Here is an 18,214-nt window from a genome sequence, read left to right as displayed (position 1 = left end):
ATAAATGCAAATATGTGATTGTTTGTTTGCGAGTTGATTTACACCGTTTTTATTGTTGATTTTGTTCTTACGTTTGGTAGCTTCTTGTTTTGTCAATTTTTAAGTAAATTTACACCTCAAAATGACCTGTTAAACGTTTAAAAAGCATCGCCAGCACATATTATACTCATTGATTAAAATCAAATGTAGAGTGAGTAAAATTGTCCAGGTTTGCAAAGTAAATATAATTTGAGCATTTCTAATTAAAGCCACTGACAATTGTGTGTCGCCTTCACTTGAAATATACCCCCTCAATTTTTTGTTCATTCTAGCACTCCAAAGCATGACACATGCCCAAACACATTGTGTTATCACAGTACATGTTCAAAAATCACGGCACTCTGCTCATTTAAATGTATTGATTTTTTCTCGCCAATTTGTAACGCCCAATCCCCAATGCGCTCCAAGTCCTCGTGGTGGCGTAGTGACTCGCCTCAATCCGGGTGGCGGAGGACGAATCTCAGTTGCCTCCGTGTCTGAGACCGTCAATCCGTGCATCTTATCACGTGACTTGTTGAGCGCGTTACCGTGGAGACGTAGTGCGTGTGGAGACTTCACGTTATTCTCCGCGGCATCCACGCACAACTCACCACACGCCCCACCGAGAGCGAGAACCACATTATAGTGACCACGAGGAGGTTACCCCACGTGACTCTACCCTCCCTAGCAACCGGGCCAATTTGGTTGCTAAAGAGACCTGGCTGGAGTCACTCACCACACCCTGGATTCAAACTCACGACACCAGTGGTGATAGTCAGTGTTATTTAGAGGCTGTTCTGTAGCAATAAAGTTCATATATTTGGGAAATCACACTGAATCGCATAAGTAAGATTCTTTCGGGTTGTTTGTGCATATTTAATTTAAATATCAGCTATCTGCTCAACTATTTGGTATGCGTCTTCACTAGTAAGTTTTACAATAAATAATCCTTACCTGCGAATAAGCAAAGAATCAGCGAGTCCTTGAAAAACGTCCAGCTCTTCTGTGAACTCGCTGTCCTCGGATTTTCCATCATGTTCCAGTGGATTTATTGGGAAAACAACAGCGTCTATCCAACTTTTACATGTTAAACGTTCTTTCAGTCACAATCTGACTATAAACTTTCATACACATGCCAGTGATCCGACGATGTTGACATCTTCTGCGCTTCAAAATGAACAAACCACGTGTTCGGTTCCCCTTCAGAACTTCTCCTTTGACTCGCTCCTTTGTCTTTAACTTCTTCCTTTCACTAAAGGGAGTCTTGATGCGACTGAGTGGAGACTGAACCAACACGGACACCAACGCCTCCGCCGTCACGACTCCTCAAACTGCCATTCATTAAGAGTGCCCATGAAGTCTATCTTTAGATCTCTGTCCAATTGTGTGTTCACGAATCAGCTCTCATGACACAGACTTGAGCTCACGGAACATACAAGAGTAAACAAGACCCAGCACACAAATACAGAGTATTTACAGCATTCAATGGTTTTACAAGCATATATCTTAATATTACTCATCCTCCTTTCACTATCTGTTAGAAAGGTAGGCGGCTCATTCTAGAATTCTATAGTAAAAGTACAAAAACGAAGTGCTTTCTCAAAAAATCATCTATTGCTTTACGTTCAATGTAACATATCTACTAGTGGCAAAGACATTTAATGCAACACTTGATGCAACACACATCATTAATGGTGCTTTTGTCTATTCTGCCATATGCGTCGTCACTCTTTTAATATCATTTTAAGAATCGGCTATTTTTGCAGATATTCATGTGATGTTTTCGGCACAGTAACAAGTGACCGTAACATTTAAAAACATATTTTTTAACCATAAATCTGCCTTAAATATAATTTTGGTAGTTTTAAGAGATTTTATGCAAAATTCTAACCTTTCTGGATGTAAAATAAACCTTGAAGGATATCAGAAGCAGCATTCTTGTTATTTGAAATGTAACAAAATCAGCTGTAACATAGTTGAAAAATAAATGTCCTGCTTTTTTACCAAAACACAATGAAACCATTTAGAAGATCTCAGTTTTAACTGGCAAAGGAACAATATCTAGTTAAATTTGTAAAATCAATTAAATGTCCCTTAATTCCTAATTATCATGCACTCAAACACATGCACGAGGACACACACACACACACACACACACACACACACACACACACACACACACACACACACACACACACACCGTCATCTGAAACACAGTCAAGTCATTTTAATTTGTATAACACTTTCACAACAACACATCGTTTCAAAGCAGCTTTACAGAAGATAACTGTATAATATCTATAATGTCTGTTGTGTAGTTTGATCAAATATGATTGTGAATTGTTTTTAAAAATAACTATAATAAATAAATAATAATTGTATTAATAACCCCTGAGAGCAGCTGAAAGCAACTGTGGCAGGGAACACCAAACTCCATAAGATGTTGATTAATGGAGAAAAATAATCTTGGGAGAAACCAGACTCACTGTGGGGGCCAGTTCCCCTCTGACTAACCCCACCCTAACCCTAAACCAGACTCACTGTGGGGGCCAGTTCCCCTCTGACTGACCCCACCCTAACCCTAAACCAGACTCACTGTGGGGGCCAGTTCCCCTCTGACTAACCCCACCCTAACATTAAACCAGACTCACTGTGGGGACCAATTCCCTTCTGACTGACCCCACCCTAACCCTAAACCAGACTCACTGTGGGGGCCAATTCCCCTCTGACTGACCCCACCCTAACCCTAAACCAGACTCACTGTGGGGGCCAATTCCCTTCTGACTGACCCCACCCTAACATTAAACCAGACTCACTGTGGGGGCGAGTTCCCCTCTGACTGACTCCACCCTAACCCTAAACCAGACTCACTGTGGGGGCCAGTTCCCCTCTGACTGACCCCACCCTAACATTAAACCAGACTCACTGTGGGGGCCAGTTCCCCTCTGACTAACCCAACCCTAAACCAGACTCACTGTGGGGGCCAGTTCCCCTCTGACCAACCCCACCCTAACCCTAAACCAGACTCACTGTGGGGGCCAGTTCCCCTCTGACTAACCCCACCCTAACCCTAAACCAGACTCACTGTGGGGGCCAGTTCCCCCTCTGACTGACCCCACCCTAACCCTAAACCAGACTCACTGTGGGGGCCAGTTCCCTTCTGACTGACCCCACCCTAACATTAAACCAGACTCACTGTGGGGGCCAATTCCCTTCTGACTGACCCCACCCTAACATTAAACCAGACTCACTGTGGGGGCCAGTTCCCCTCTGACTGACCCCACCCTTACCCTAAACCAGACTCACTGTGGGGGCCAGTTCCCCTCTGAATAACCCCACCCTAACCCTAAACCAGACTCACTGTGGGGGCCAGTTCCCCTCTGACTAACCCAACCCTACACCAGACTCACTGTGGGGGTCAGTTCCCCTCTGACTAATCCCACCCTAACCCTAAACCAGACTCACTGTGGGGGTCAGTTCCCCTCTGACTAACCCCACCCTAACCCTAAACCGGACTCACTGTGGGGGCCAGTTCCCCTCTGACTAACCCAACCCTAACCCTAAACCAGACTCACTGTGGGGGCCAGTTCCCCTCTGACCGACCTCACCCTAACCCTAAACCGGACTCACTGTGGGGGCCAGTTCCCCTCTGACCAACCCCACCCTAACCCTAAACCGGACTCACTGTGGGGGCCAGTTACCCTCTGGCCAACCCCACCCTAACCCTAAACCGGACTCACTGTGGGGGCCAGTTCCCCTCTGACTAACCCCACCCTAACCCTAAACCAGACTCACTGTGTGGGCCAGTTCCCCTCTGACTAACCCCACCCTATTCCATTATAAGATCGTAGTCCATCATTAGACCGAGGTGATGTAGCAGAGATCTGTGAGGTGCATCGCACTTCAACCTGGCCGGTAATTTCGGTGTGGTTCTGTGATGTCCATCCTAAGTTCAATGTTCAGGCAGTGGCATATGAAGTATCCCATGTCTTACAGTTGGAGTTGGCATCAGTTCATCCTCTGAAGTCCATCATAAATGACTGGAGTGATGTTTGGCTGCACCGGCTGCATTTAGTCATCATCATTCAGAGACACGCAGCATTGGAGTCCAACATGAAGCAGGAATGGTGCTGGATCCAGCCGGTTCTGGTGACCTCAGGATAGGAGTCCCGAGGTTGAGACAGGGAAACAAATAAAATGATATTAATGTAGGTGCCATGCAGAGTTATAGATCATGATCAATGTTTCTGGTTTCTGGTTCCGGCAGACCAAACTAAAGCAGCCTAATTGTGTGTTGGAGGATTAATTAGGTGTATGTCTGGATTAATAGGGTCTTTAGTCTAGACTTAAACTGAGTGAGTGTGTATGAGTCCCGAACAGTGTTTGGGAGATTATTCCATAGTTTAGGAGCCAAATATGAAAAGGATCTTCCTCCTTTTGTGGATTTTGATATTCTAGGAAGTATTAACAGGCCAGAATTGTGTGATCATAATGAACGTGATGGAATATAGCGTGGTAGAAGGTCACTTAAGTACTGCGGACACCATTCAAAGCTTTGTATGTAGTTACAGAATATAAAAATGAATATGAAGTTTAACATGTAGCCAATGTAACGATGATAAAATGGGGCTAATATGATCATATTTCTTGATTCTCGTCAGCACTCTGGCTGCTGCATTTTGAACCAATTGAAGTTTATTTATTCGAGAATTGAGTTGATAATATCGATAAATGCTAATCGCAATGTGTCATTTTCATTATCTATGTGAATGTTGAAGTCACCAACAATTAAAGCTCTATCTACAGTAACTAAAAGATCTGATCAAGAAAATCAGAATACGGTCCAGGTGATCTATATACTGTAGCAAGGGCAAAAGATAACCGATTTTTTATTAACATCTGAAGGCGTCACATTAAGCATTATTAGTTCAAAAGACTTTCATTTATATTCTGTCCTCTGAGCAACAGCAAAAACTTCACTGTAAATTGTAGCAACACCTCCTCCTCGACCCTTCAGATGAGCCTCATGTTTATAACAATAACCTGGTTTCAGTCAAACAGAGCTCATCCAAATGATCTGAAATCATTTAATTTACAATTAGTGCTTCGGTGTAAAGAGATCTAATGTTTAGTAGCCCTACATTCGTGAGTTTTGTGGTTGGTAGTTCGGCGAACAGACATAGTCTCTATGAGATTTCTAGGTGGTACAGTCTCTCTGTGTTGTAGTTTATGTGACCTGTGTGACGTCTCACATACAGCCTTAAATTATGACAAAAAACTGATCTATGGAATATAATTAATTATCATCAGTGTACATCAGTGGACATAGTAGGTTCACATCAGCCATGTTACCCATGAGTTGGCCCTAGGGTAGCTTAGTTGACATGTAACATAGTCGAAATGTCCCCTATTTTGACTTATAATTTCAATGGTAGGCCTTGTCTGGCCAACCACATGTCAATGTTTTGATCAGATTAACCTCAAATTTGAATATATATTTTAGTTAAAATCATGAAAATGTTGCAAACCATAACAATGTACCCAACATATTTGATGGTCAATTAATATAGCCCTTGACCAGTGGCGTATATAGGCATGGGTGACATGGGCAGTCACATAGGCAGTGGCAGGAGGTTGAATTCCACCAGCCATGTAATTTACAATCCCCAACCACCCCCACAGGTCAACAACTTTGGGGACATGCTGAAACGGGTTGTGTCTAGGGCACCAAACAAGCTACAGCCGCTACTATCCTTGACAATATGCTAATGTAAATAACTCACCATTATGTGTTCAAAATGTCCCCCACAGAAGAAAATGACATCAGATGATGCTGGTCACATGGTTTTGGGATACACCAGTTTTGAGTTGCAGGGGGGTTTTGTTTAGTAACATAGTTGACCAAACTTTTGTAGATATAATAAAAAATAAGATATTTTCTTTATTAAAATGTCAAACTCAATCTAAAAAATACTATTTTCCTAAAGTGTTTAGAATTTAAAAATGGATAAAATAGAGATAATGTTGACTTTAACATGTTTTATTCATTATTTTGAACTTAAGACCCACCCACTTTAAAAACAGACAATTCAAAATCTGTCAATTAAGAAGCATCATGGGAATTTCAAGCTAAATGAAACATGTGTTGCACAAAATATTTGTTTATAACATGCTTTACCTTTATGGATAAACTGGGATATTTCTGAAGAAAATGGAGAGAATATATAATTATAATCAATGGTCATGGAATGTACCCTAAATTATATAATGAGCCAGGCCTAGGGCGTGGCCGGGTCTGGAAAGGGGGGCTAGATTGCTAATAACTCAACACACCAGTGTGTTCATGTTGATTGATCTTGACTGACTGAACAACATAAACAAAGTAGGTGGAGCTTCTGGCCACACCTACTGATGACATGGACCAATGGCAGTAAGACGGTGTTTAGCAGCCACTAAGAAGTTTTCATAAACGTTCGCCCAGGCAAGCTGGTACAAACCCCCGAAACGATTTTGTACAAAGTAAATTGGGGCCTTAAGTCTCTTTGGATAAAAGCATCTGCCAAATGCATAACTACATACAAAAGTACATTTTATTTTTGCTCATATGGATGAGAGTAGTTGTTTTTAAGAGCAAAAACAAATGTTTACTAAAGCAATGTGGTGTATTTGTCTTGGTATCAAAGGTGTGCTAAGTCACTTAACATTGTGCTGAATGAACAGTTGGTTGTATTTATTATTTAGCAGAAGTGCTGACTTACAAACCTGGTGACTATATCTAAACTTGAACCACCCTTGTAATATAATGACTAACACCACATGGTACTCTTTAATTAATATGGATTGTATAATTGTTCCTCATTATATCCAGTGATGTGATTATTTTCCTTATTATTAGGTAATAAGTAGTTAATATTAATTTGATAATCACGTTTTCGGTGCCAGTCTTGGGGATGACAGACTGAGCTTTCTTATCATTGTCATGGCCAGTTCTGGTCATATTGACACTCTTCTATTTTTATTTTTATGAATACAAATACTTACATTTCTGTACTTTATGCACAGTATACAATTATTTATTTATTTGCTGTTTTAAGCAACCTAATCAAGCAAAGTTTGACCATAAACTTAAAAAGATATAAAAAGTCTACACAACAAATTAACCATGTTTAGAGACACACATATTTTTTAATCTATATATTATTGCTTAAATATCAATCTACAGAACTCCTGCAGTACCTTTACCAACCCCCAGGTGTCTATGGACCCTCATCTCAAAATCCTGGATTTAGTCTTATGTACCATCCACAGCAAAAATAACACAACGACTCAGCAATATTGGTCCACATAACAATGTGATACTTTATTCATAAACCTAAAACATAGATACTGTATAAATACTTTAATATAATCTACATCCTTCAGTTATTTCAATAATAATATAATAATAATAATAATAACAAATATAGCTGCAAGCAGCAATTAACGGGGTTCAAGCTTTTAAGGTCCTTTAAGTACATATGCAACCGATAGCACTTAAAACAATGATAAAGTGCCTTAATTTTCAGAACCATCAGGCAACGAAGCACAGATATATGGAATTTTTTTAATTTCTGATTGTTATAGCACCACAAGAGGCAGAGGCGTGCAATTTTTATGAGTGTCCTCAGAATGACCCCATACATACGTTAGTGTCCCAAATTTGGTGATGATACGAAAGTTCAATTTTTTTTTTCAATATCTGTGATAAGGAGGAGGGTGAATCGGGCTAATCAGCCAGGAGGGGGATAAAGACGAGCCGGCCGCATTGCATGTGTTTCTGTGTTTGTTTATGTTTTAACATTAAACTTTACATTGACTGTTTAGCCAATTCCCGCCTCCTCCTTGCCCAACCTTTACCTAGTACAATATCTCAGACAGTTCAAGAGTTATAGGCATTTGCGTAAATGTGACCGCTCACGTTTAGTATGTTTTGGTGAGAGTTCTAACTTTTTTTTATAATTATTGATATTGAGACTCCAGAAAATCTTGCACTAATTTGGATCTGTTCAGTCAAATGGCTAGGACTAGTTCATAAAAGTAGAAAAATGACAAATAGCGAAATATACGTTTTGTTTGACTTGAGTCAACGATTCCAATTATATAAGCCACTTGAGTGTATTATGCATGGTTCAGGAGTTATGACCCAAAATGTGTAATGTTTTTGTTTTATTAACTGTGGCGCTCCAAGATGGCTGATCGGGCGAGACTGTGCACATGTGTTGTCAGCTGGAGTACTACTATTCCCCAAAGTTTCATGTCTCTAGGCCTTACGGTTTGCTCTGCAGGATCAGTTTTATGGCAGAATAATTATAATAAAAAATCGTAGCAAATACAATAGGGTTTCAGCACTTCGTGCTTGATCCCCTAATAATAATAATCCTAACAATTACAATAGTGTTTCAGCCCTACGGGCTTGAACCCCTAAATAGAAATACAATAATTATAAAAAAAGCAACAAGATTATATTAAATGGGCTGTACAAAAATAAATAATGTTTGGATATTCTGTACAAAAAGAAATGCCTCATTATAAACATACCTTCTCAGAAGGCAGAAGAGGACAGCTACTTATGAAGTAGTAGTAGGAGAGAAGTCTCCACAAAATCAGGCAGAACTAACACACCCATACATACATACTTAAATGCACACACACAAACACACTCTCACCTTGGGTATAAAATACATGCTCTTTTGTCTCCCTCCCCCACATAAATAGGCTCCCTCTTGATCAGGTATGGCTTTGCATGATAGTGAAAAATAAACCTAAGAAGCTAAACTTAAAGCTAGAGTATGCATAATAACTGTTGTGGTGTTTGTTAGCAGCATGTGTGCCTAGCTGTGGTAAGATATGCAGTGGATTTGGCAAGAAAATTGCATATGTTAAATACTGTATGTGCTCTGAGCCGGAGTTTACATCTATTCAGTGGAGAACCACCAGAGGGCGCTTTATATAACACTCTTACAAACAAATTCCTCTGTCCCAAGTTCTGCTCTCAACCCCAGCAAAAGACAATAGTTCCTAAATGTTGTACCCACTTTCAATCATATATCTGCTTGAGACATATTAAACCTGTCTGTCAGTCCAGCTCAGACAGATGGTACAAATGCATAGGTCTTTCATGCATTCTTTCACTAATCATCCACCATATATACCTATGCACACTCAAAATCTAACACGCATGACTTTAGCATCCAAAGCAGCAGAGATGTCCGTATTGTCATCCTTGATCACACCTGTCATGAGAGGTACACAGTGTGCCAGCTTTGTACCCTGTACCCAGTGTTGGATGGGCAGGAATTAAAACACTAAATTAAGCTTGGTTGCAGTCTCTGTTAAAAGGACACCTTTGAATCCCAAAAACATTGTTGTTCGGCACCAGATGCCACTTGCAGGATTACAGCTGTTCCAAGGTGGATTTTTAAGCCATAGTTTTCACTTTCAACAGGGAGTCTGGTTGCACAAGTCCAGAAGAGGTCGTGGTCGATCTTTTGAATTGCAGCTCTCATGAGACAAAGTGCTGCCATCATGTCCTATGCACCGCAGTGGACGCTTGCGGAAGCCTCTGCCACAAGTTTTGGAACAAGCTGACCACTCACCCAGCAGCCAGGATGGGCAAGCCTGCACAGCACAGGATCGTGACGATGCAGGGCGCAGCTCTTCTGGACAGTCTTTTGATTGACGGCCGTGAGCATCAAGGCAGAGGACATCTCGCTTCTGGACACCACCGCCGCATGTCTGCGAGCAGGGTCCCCACTCATGGAGGGTCCATTCGGCATCTCCTGCTTCCCTTATGGCGTTAATAGATGGCCGGTTCGATCCGTTTGGACCAGAGGCAGGGCGTGGGGCAAAGTAGCTGTATTTTACTCGCAGCCGAGGGTACTCACCGACTCGCAACACTTGAATGGTAAGAGGCTCAGGTAAAGGAGCAAAGCTTCGCAGGCGCTCCAGGGTGGCAGAGGAACCACTGTATCGGAGGAGTGCACCACCTAGAGATATATCAGTCTCTAAAGTGGTAAGCTTGTAGTCGCCATTCAGTAGGTATGTGCCATCTTGTCGGCGAACTGCTAGGTAGCCATTGTCATTGCGACGGCCTCCAAGAGAGCGCTGCTTGACATCAAGGTGTGTGGCACCAGCTGGAATTGTAACTACATCCTGATAGCCCAATCTAGAGTGGAAGAACAAGCAAAGGTCAGTATTAAATTAAGTCTGAGAAGGTACTTCGGAAAACCCAAACTAAATGGTAGAATGTGTTGAGCAGATTGTAGTCTTACTTAGCACGTTCCATTGATCCAGATACTTTCTTGCAAGTAGAACCATCTCCTCCACAGATGCCACACTTGTCAAAACGTTTGTTGGAGCCAATGACTCGGTCACAACCAGCCTTCACACACTGACCTTGGACACAGACGGAAGTGGAGTCTGGGGTACATGGTGTTCCATCAGCCACCTGAAGGTATTAGAGGAAACCTCAAATTAAACATCACAGGCCCACACGCTTGTATCCACCTACCCAGTTTTAGATTTTACAACTCTTGATGGGTCTAGGCTAATTGAGATATTCACCTTTGGCTTCAGAACAAAGAAATAGCCTGTTCCCTTTGCTCGGCACACCAACTTGCAACGGTCCTTAGGAGATACTCCTGCATACTTCGGCACCCACTCGACACCTTCAACTGAGCCAAATGACAACTGAGAAGAGATGTCATTGTGGGCCAAACACTGTTCCTCACGGAATGTCAAACCTGCACACAGTGAAACAAACAGAGATGAGTATCAAATGGCTGACATCTCATCATACTGTTGAAGCAACTATTTAATGACAGGATTATCTCATATACCATTGCTATCAGGGCAGGTCTTGGTGTTGCAGGAGCGGTACTGAATTCTCTTGCCCTCGCAATATTTGCCTCCATTTTTAGGTAGGGGATTGTCACAGTCCCTGAAAGAGTATTGTACACCTCCACCACAGGTACGTGAGCATTCTCCCCAAGGACCCCAGGTTCCCCATCCACCATTTACTGGAGTCTAAAGGCGACAAGACAGAACCATTGTCAGTTACCACTTAATAGATTAATACAAACCACATTATGTAAAACAAATAGTATACCAAATGGTGCTCACCTGATACTTGGCTGCCTCAGTCTTACTCAAACACTGGCCTGCCACACAATAGCTGGTAGACCCACAAGGTGTCCCATCGGCCCATGGAAAGTTCTTGGTTTGGCAGACCAGCAAGCCATTTGCAGCTGTGACGGTGCACCAAAGGGCAGCGCAGGTGGTGCTCAGGTCAGGACAGTGCTTCGACTCCTCCCCAAATGTGAGGCGGCACTGTCTGTCAGCATCATACACAGTACCTGGCAGAGCTTGGGGTAACTGCTGAGACCTCTGGGGCTTGTCTAGAAGACACTGGCCGTGGCCATTGTCCAGGAAGGATGTGACCATCAGAGCACTGCAAGGAGACCAAGGCTGCAGCTGGTCCAGATTTGACAAGGTTGAGGCCATCATGTGGGAACTCCAGTGGTCACCATTAATACTGGCACACTGTTTGGCATCATCATGGGGCATGTTGAACACATGACCTACAGGATAAGCAAAACCATGGTTTTAATCTAAACTTTGCCTAGTTTCAGGTCACCTACTTTGCACAGGGACATGAGTATGTGCCTTACCAAGCTCATGTGCTACTGTGAAGGCTGCCTGCAGACCATCGTCTTCAACAATGGAGCAACTTCTATCAGGATCGCACACGGTGCCCACATCTGCCATTCCCAAAGTGTCACATGAGTGAGCTCCACAAAGATCCTGCAGGGAACAGGGTTGACAAATATAAGCCACTCTTCTCTTACTCGCATGGAACTTGGTGAGTTTTATTCAATGAAACCTTACCTGTCTGGTAAAGAGTACTGCTGTGTCATAGTGCTCGGGGTGGCGGTCACTTGAAGGGTTGTGCTGTCTTTGCCACTGGCAGAAGTTCCTAAGGGTAAGTGCAGCATTGGATGAGACCTGGGGACCATGTTCTTCCTCATACACAACCAGCAGCTTCACAACAGCCAGAGAGATTGAATTATGAATTGTAGGGTGACGATAAAGACGAGATGCGACAGCCATGATGGTTAGCAGGTAGGGTTTGAGGCCAGCACCATGAAACTCTGCCATTGACTGGTCTGCCACAATCATGATCTCCAAATAACGAGGAGTAGACACAAAGCGACGAGATCTCTGGTGTGCTGGAGGATAAAAAGACAGTAATTGAAACCGTTAGTATATCAGAACAAAAACTTGAAATAAGTTAGCTAAGTGAAAAGGGCATTTATAGACTTTTCAATGCCTTTAAAAGACCCCAAGAAATGGCTTGACAAGTGCAGCTTTCTTTTCTGTTCTTTTCTATTGAAGTTGGGGTGGGACATATTGAAGGTCTCGACCTGTTTTTTAATAGCCAATATCTTTAGTTTCCATAACAGCCAGGGATTGATTCGCTACTTGCTATTGTTAGTAGGTGTCAGGTGGCATTAAGGCTAAAGTATACCATGGATTTCCGTGTGCCGGAACATCTAAAATTTCATCATCAGCACACCGAACGAGTGCATATGTGTTCCTGGTCAAAAGAGGCTCAGTGTTTGAGTGCACAAGACAGAACAGCTCACAGAAAAACGAAGTATATCCGAGCCTTTAGGGGCAGAACATTCCCATTCAGAGAGTATTTTATTAGATAAAAGTTTGTATTTGCTCTTGAGTAAAAAAAATTTGTCATTGGTAGTTTTATTATGTTTTCTAGAAGAGAAAGATTTTAAATCTGCTACAAGTTAGTTTTTTTTTTTCACCTTTTTAGTAGTAACTAGCATATAGATGGCCTTAAAGGGATAGTTCACCCAAAAAGATAAATTCCAGATATCCAGATGTGTATGACTTTATTCATTCTGCTGAACACAAATGAAGATTTTTAGATGAACATCACAGCTTGCAGGTCCATAAAATGCAAGTGAATGGTGACCAGAACTTTGATAGTCCAAAAAGCAGATAATGGTTGCATAAAAGTAATCTATTGACATTTTATCTTCAGAAGCGATCTGAAAGGTGTGGGTGAGATCAAAATCAAAATTCAGATCAAAATTCAAGTCCTTTTTTGCTATAAATGTTCCTCCCTGCCCAGTAGGTGGCGATATGCACATAGAATGTGAATTGCCAAAAAGCAAAGAAGAAGAACGTTAAACTGGAAATTTATAGTGGAAAAGGACTTCAATATTGATTTGTTTTTCACCCACACCTATCATATCGCTTTTGAAGACACGGTTTGAACCACTGAAGCCTTATGGATTACTTTAATGCTGCACATCTGGGATGGCATGAGGGTGAGCATGGGAGTCACTTTGTTTTAAAAAGTGTTCAGAACATGTGGAGTTCAAAGCGTTGACGCTCTGATGCAAATCATGTGCGCAGCTTCACGATTGCTGTAATAAAGCAGATAGTCACGGTCTACTGGCAGATTAATATTGTGAAGCATGAGAGTTTAAGAGATTGTATGCCCATCGGAATTAATACTAAACCTATGAGGACTAAAGCCATCTTAACATGGTAAAGGTGGCACAGAAGGTGCATCTGAAGTGGCAGAGAAATGCATTTACACAGCAGCTGCAAATGCATAAATAATGTTATGAGATTCATATTTTAATGTCAAATTATGAGATATATATATTGAATATAGAAATGTAAAATGAATGAAAATATGAATAAATATGAATAATTATTTCAACAGTCACTCTCCCACTTAGACTTTGGGAAAAGTTCAAATTTAGATGAATTGGTGATATTTTAGGGCATTTCTATCTTTATATTGTGAAAGGCTTTGTTTGGAAAATATTAATGAAGCATTATATTGTTACACATGGTTTTGTTTTCATTCCTAAAATGGAAATAAATGCATTTTGACAGGAAAATAAGAATATATATATATATATATATATATATATATATATATATATATATATATATATATATATATATGGTGTCAGATTTCAGCATTTTCAAAATCCACGATTAATCACGATTAACTACAAAAAAATTCGATTAATTGTGATTAAAAATATCTGAATCGTCTGACAGCCCTAAAAATAACACATTCTAGCATAATATAACACACACGAACAAAGAACCTCCTGCACAAGAATAGTGGTGGGGACATGTCCCACCCGTCCCACCTTGGTGAGTAAATAAACAGAGTATTTCAATTTTTTATTAAAGCAAACAGACATTTTCTAAGTCACAAAAACCCGTAAAATGGTGAAGCAAGATGACATTTTATGTCTTCACATTTACCTGAACAAAATAAGAAATAGCATGTGTATTAAAGAGGAATAGAAAGCTCTTGTAAATCTGCATCATCTTAGTGCTCCGCCCTGTTAATAACTTCACCAAACTCGCGCACTTTCACGGGAAACGTTGGCGGAAATAGAAGCCGTCTCCGGTCCTCCGGTGCTGATCTGCGCAACATGCGGTACCAGGAGGAGAACTTCCACGTCTCTCCAGCACATTCCCATTCCCAAACCCACCTCCCACTCCCTCCAACCACCCTCAACCTCCCCTTCCTCCTCCAGCCCTCTCGAGTTAACCCTCTCCTCGCTTATGGCGAACGCTCATCTACCCTTTATTATCCTTCATCACTATTATTCAATCATTGTAATCGACATGTTGCCAGAAGTGTCGGAAATAAGATAATAAGTTTTAGCAGTGGATTCATTTGAGTTACTCAAGCACTAAATTCCGCGATTTGGTGTTTAATGCGTTAACGCAGACTCAAACCTCTTCAACCTGGATAATTCGATCCTCATGCGCCAGCGCGCACCCAATGACGCGGAGTCACCGGGTTTATTGGGGTTACCGGAGGCGTGCGTAAAGAATGACTGGAAAATAAACTTTCAATTGTGCCCTTGAACACAGGATATCACGACTAATGCAATTTTAGGTTGTTAGAAATGTTACCTTTAGGGTCATGTGGCATTGGGTTTGAGTTGCTCGCGTCTGGTTTCTCGGGGACCTTCTCCTCCTCTTCACTGACGCCACACTTAGAACCGTTCTCCTCAGTCAGGAACCCCCGTTTTCTTCGGCGAATGGTGTGGGAGTCTCCATCTGAAGACTGCGCGTCTCCACTGGCGTTTGAAGGTTGAATGAAATACTCTTCACCGCCGACGTAGAAGCCGCCCCGCAATCCATTGCACAGATTGATCGCCGCGGCGGAAAGTTCTTCACCGTTCACGGTTCCCGAGAAGAAGCACCGCGCATCTCCGGCGCTGTCAAACTCCTCGCTCTCCGGTTTCCCCACCATCTGGAACACAAACCCAGGCGCTAAAAAGGTTTGGTCCGGTTCCAGCGCCAAGATCATCCGCTTTCCAAAGGCGTCCAACCGGTAGATGCGTTTCTCCGATACCTTTTCCCGTGCTTCTACCGTATGGGTCGGTTCGGTGTCGTAGGAGTCGAGCCGAACTGGTACCACCGTGCTCTCCTCCCATGCGCGCTCTGCCGCGTTAACGCAGAGAGCCGCGGCGAACCCCAGAATAACGCGCAAAAAAGACATTATATTCCCGTTGGGTCTTCAAGAAATCAACAAAACACTTGTGGACCCAAATGAAAATTCTCACAAAACACAACTTGACTCCAACAACTCAAGGAAAAGTCACAAATCCAGTGCCGATGCCACTAGCAGCAGTCTGAAAGTTCAATGTCACTCCGATTCAACTTTCCAGAGCAAAAGAGGAGTCTTTCTAATAGTCAAAAACGGACTCGGACAGGCTTTCCTCACTGTCTCTTCAAGATTCAGCTCTCCTTTTCTCTTAGAACCGAGAAGAGCCCTGCTCTCTATTTATGCCCCGGTGCAGGACCACCCCTTTCCTGAAGCGCCTTTCATCTCCTGCGCAACAGAGAGCTGGCGCACAGCCACAATCATCAATCATCAGACTACAACACACAAGTCCAACAACCTCTGTATATTAGACCTTTAAACTCTATTGGTGCACATGTATTTGTGCAGCTTACAGCAGCTCCTTAAAGTCCACATCGCATCAGTTTGACGCAAGGTTATTGGGGACACTTGGAGACACCCGTTTGCTCAGATTTGTCACTTGTGGCCAGAGATGTCAAACAGCTGATTGAAGGTTTGGCTGAGGGAGGTTCAGATCCAGCTGTGGAGCTGATAAGGTGGACTGTCTCCTTCTCTAAGAACTATAAATCAGACCTTTACAGATATGAAGTTTGGACTAATTGAATTACGTAATTAACACAATAATGGCCTTTCAAACCATGATGGTCCTATCAAGAGAATTTGGTGAATCTTAGGTGTGTGTGTGTGTGTGTGTGTGTGTGTGTGTGTGTGTGTGTGTGTGTGAAATCACTGCTTCTGAAGGGTACTGCATGTTCAATAGTTACATATTTGAATCATAGAAATGAATAAATAGACAGAAGTCTGATTAATATGAATGAAGGCCATTTCTCAGTGACTTCTAATGTTAAAGAGAGTTGAAAGTCCACCTTAAGTGCAACTTGTGGTTGTAAAACAACTTTAGAAGTTACACACAAATCCACCAGATGGCGGGAAACACCAACAATTTATTCAGAGTTCATTTCCATCACAAACCTTTGTGCAATTGACAAATAACAACAAATATAATCAAATTAGCCTCTCTCTCTCTCTCTCTCTCTCTCTCTCTCTCTCTCTATATATATATATATATCTAAATAGAGTTTAACTTGGAATGTATATATATATATATATATATATATATATATGTGTGTATGTTTATTCAACTTTTAGCATTTTTTTTTACTTACATTTTAATAGTACAAATATTCAAACGATGAGCTCATAAAATATGCATGTTTTTATAATATGTAATTATAAAAGATTTAGATTGTTTTTGTTTTCTATAGCTTTAGATGGTGTATAACATGCATGCGAGACCCTACTTGACATGACAAATCATAATGTACGGATTATTCCAGAGTGTTATAATTATACTGTTTAAAAATAATGAATATAATAATAAGTACTTTGGAGTTCCATGTTATCAGTCATCAGTATGGGATATTTTAAAGTAGCTAGTATTATGGCATTACTATCTGACACCATCACTGTGCCATAGTACCACACAGTACCAGCAGGTGGCGCAAGAAGCTCACATTTGATTTTCCATCGAGCTCTAGTGCAGTGTGTGAGCACTAAACATGCACTGAGACATGATTTATGTCACTAGCTGTTTAGACACAAGTTATTAATGCAACATAAAGGAAAAACATGTTTTCTGACCATGAAGAGCAGGACTGATGTTCACAGAGTCAGCCGTGAGTCATTTCTGCTCTACAGTAGAGGAGACCCCCCGAGTTCATTTCTGATCATGTTGAAATTATTTCCATGTAAATGTTCACTCTCTTGACCTACACTGATTGTTTCTGTAACAGCATCTGAATGTTAAAATCTCTTATTGTAAAGACACTTTTCATTTGATGTATTTAAAAAAAAATTTCTAGAGGGGTCTCAGCGAGTATTGACACTGACTATCACACCTGGAGTCGTGAGTTTGAATTCAGGGCGTGCTGAGTGACTCCAGTCAGGTCTCCTTAGCAACCAAATAGGCCCGGTTGCTAGGGAGGGTAGAGTCACATGGGGTAACCTCCTCGTGGTCACTATAATGTGGTTCTCGCTCTCGGTGGGGCGTGTGGTGAGTGACTCCAGTCAGGTCTCCTTAGCAACCAAATTGGCCCGGTTGCTATGGAGGGTAGAGTCACATGGGGTAACCTCCTCGTGGTCGCTATAATGTGGTTCTCGCTCTCGGTGGGGCGTGTGGTGAGTGACTCCAGTCAGGTCTCCTTAGCAACCAAATAGGCCCGGTTGCTAGGGAGGGTAGAGTCACATGGGGTAACCTCCTCGTGGTCACTATAATGTGGTTCTCGCTCTCGGTGGGGCGTGTGGTGAGTGACTCCAGTCAGGTCTCCTTAGCAACCAAATAGGCCCGGTTGCTAGGGAGGGTAGAGTCACATGGGGTAACCTCCTCGTGGTCACTATAATGTGGTTCTCGCCTCGGTGGGGCGTGTGGTGAGTGACTCCAGTCAGGTCTCCTTAGCAACCAAATAGGCCCGGTTGCTAGGGAGGGTAGAGTCACATGGGGTAACC

The 18,214-nt window shown here is 42.0% G+C and overlaps 2 protein-coding genes across 3 annotated transcripts in view; both read right to left on the bottom strand.

Annotated features, from left to right (window-relative positions):
• The window catches only part of LOC127643678 (cysteine and tyrosine-rich protein 1-like), a 13,018-nt gene extending 11,693 nt beyond the window's left edge, over positions 1 to 1,325 (bottom strand). For both annotated transcript variants that reach the window (XM_052126490.1, XM_052126491.1), the window contains exon 1: positions 973 to 1,325. In XM_052126490.1, coding sequence (XP_051982450.1) covers positions 973 to 1,054 — 82 coding nt within the window. In that variant the 5' untranslated portion in view covers positions 1,055 to 1,325. The remainder of the gene's footprint in view (positions 1 to 972) is intronic.
• Positions 1,326 to 7,351: 6,026 nt separating this feature from the next.
• Positions 7,352 to 16,342, bottom strand: LOC127643630 (A disintegrin and metalloproteinase with thrombospondin motifs 1-like). Its single transcript, XM_052126422.1, has 8 exons — positions 15,034 to 16,342; positions 11,944 to 12,284; positions 11,727 to 11,859; positions 11,179 to 11,636; positions 10,896 to 11,082; positions 10,621 to 10,799; positions 10,329 to 10,504; positions 7,352 to 10,222 (listed from the first exon to the last, which is right to left on the bottom strand). The coding sequence occupies exons 1-8, from the start codon at positions 15,623 to 15,625 to the stop codon at positions 9,496 to 9,498; spliced, it is 2,793 nt and encodes a 930-aa protein (XP_051982382.1). The 5' UTR covers positions 15,626 to 16,342; the 3' UTR covers positions 7,352 to 9,495.
• Positions 16,343 to 18,214: the final 1,872 nt, after the last annotated feature.

Source organism: Xyrauchen texanus, chromosome 5 (assembly GCF_025860055.1).
Source record: "Xyrauchen texanus isolate HMW12.3.18 chromosome 5, RBS_HiC_50CHRs, whole genome shotgun sequence".
Taxonomy (NCBI): domain Eukaryota; kingdom Metazoa; phylum Chordata; class Actinopteri; order Cypriniformes; family Catostomidae; genus Xyrauchen; species Xyrauchen texanus.
The sequence above is the reverse complement of the archived record's forward strand: the minus strand, read 5'-3'. Positions and strand labels throughout refer to the sequence as shown.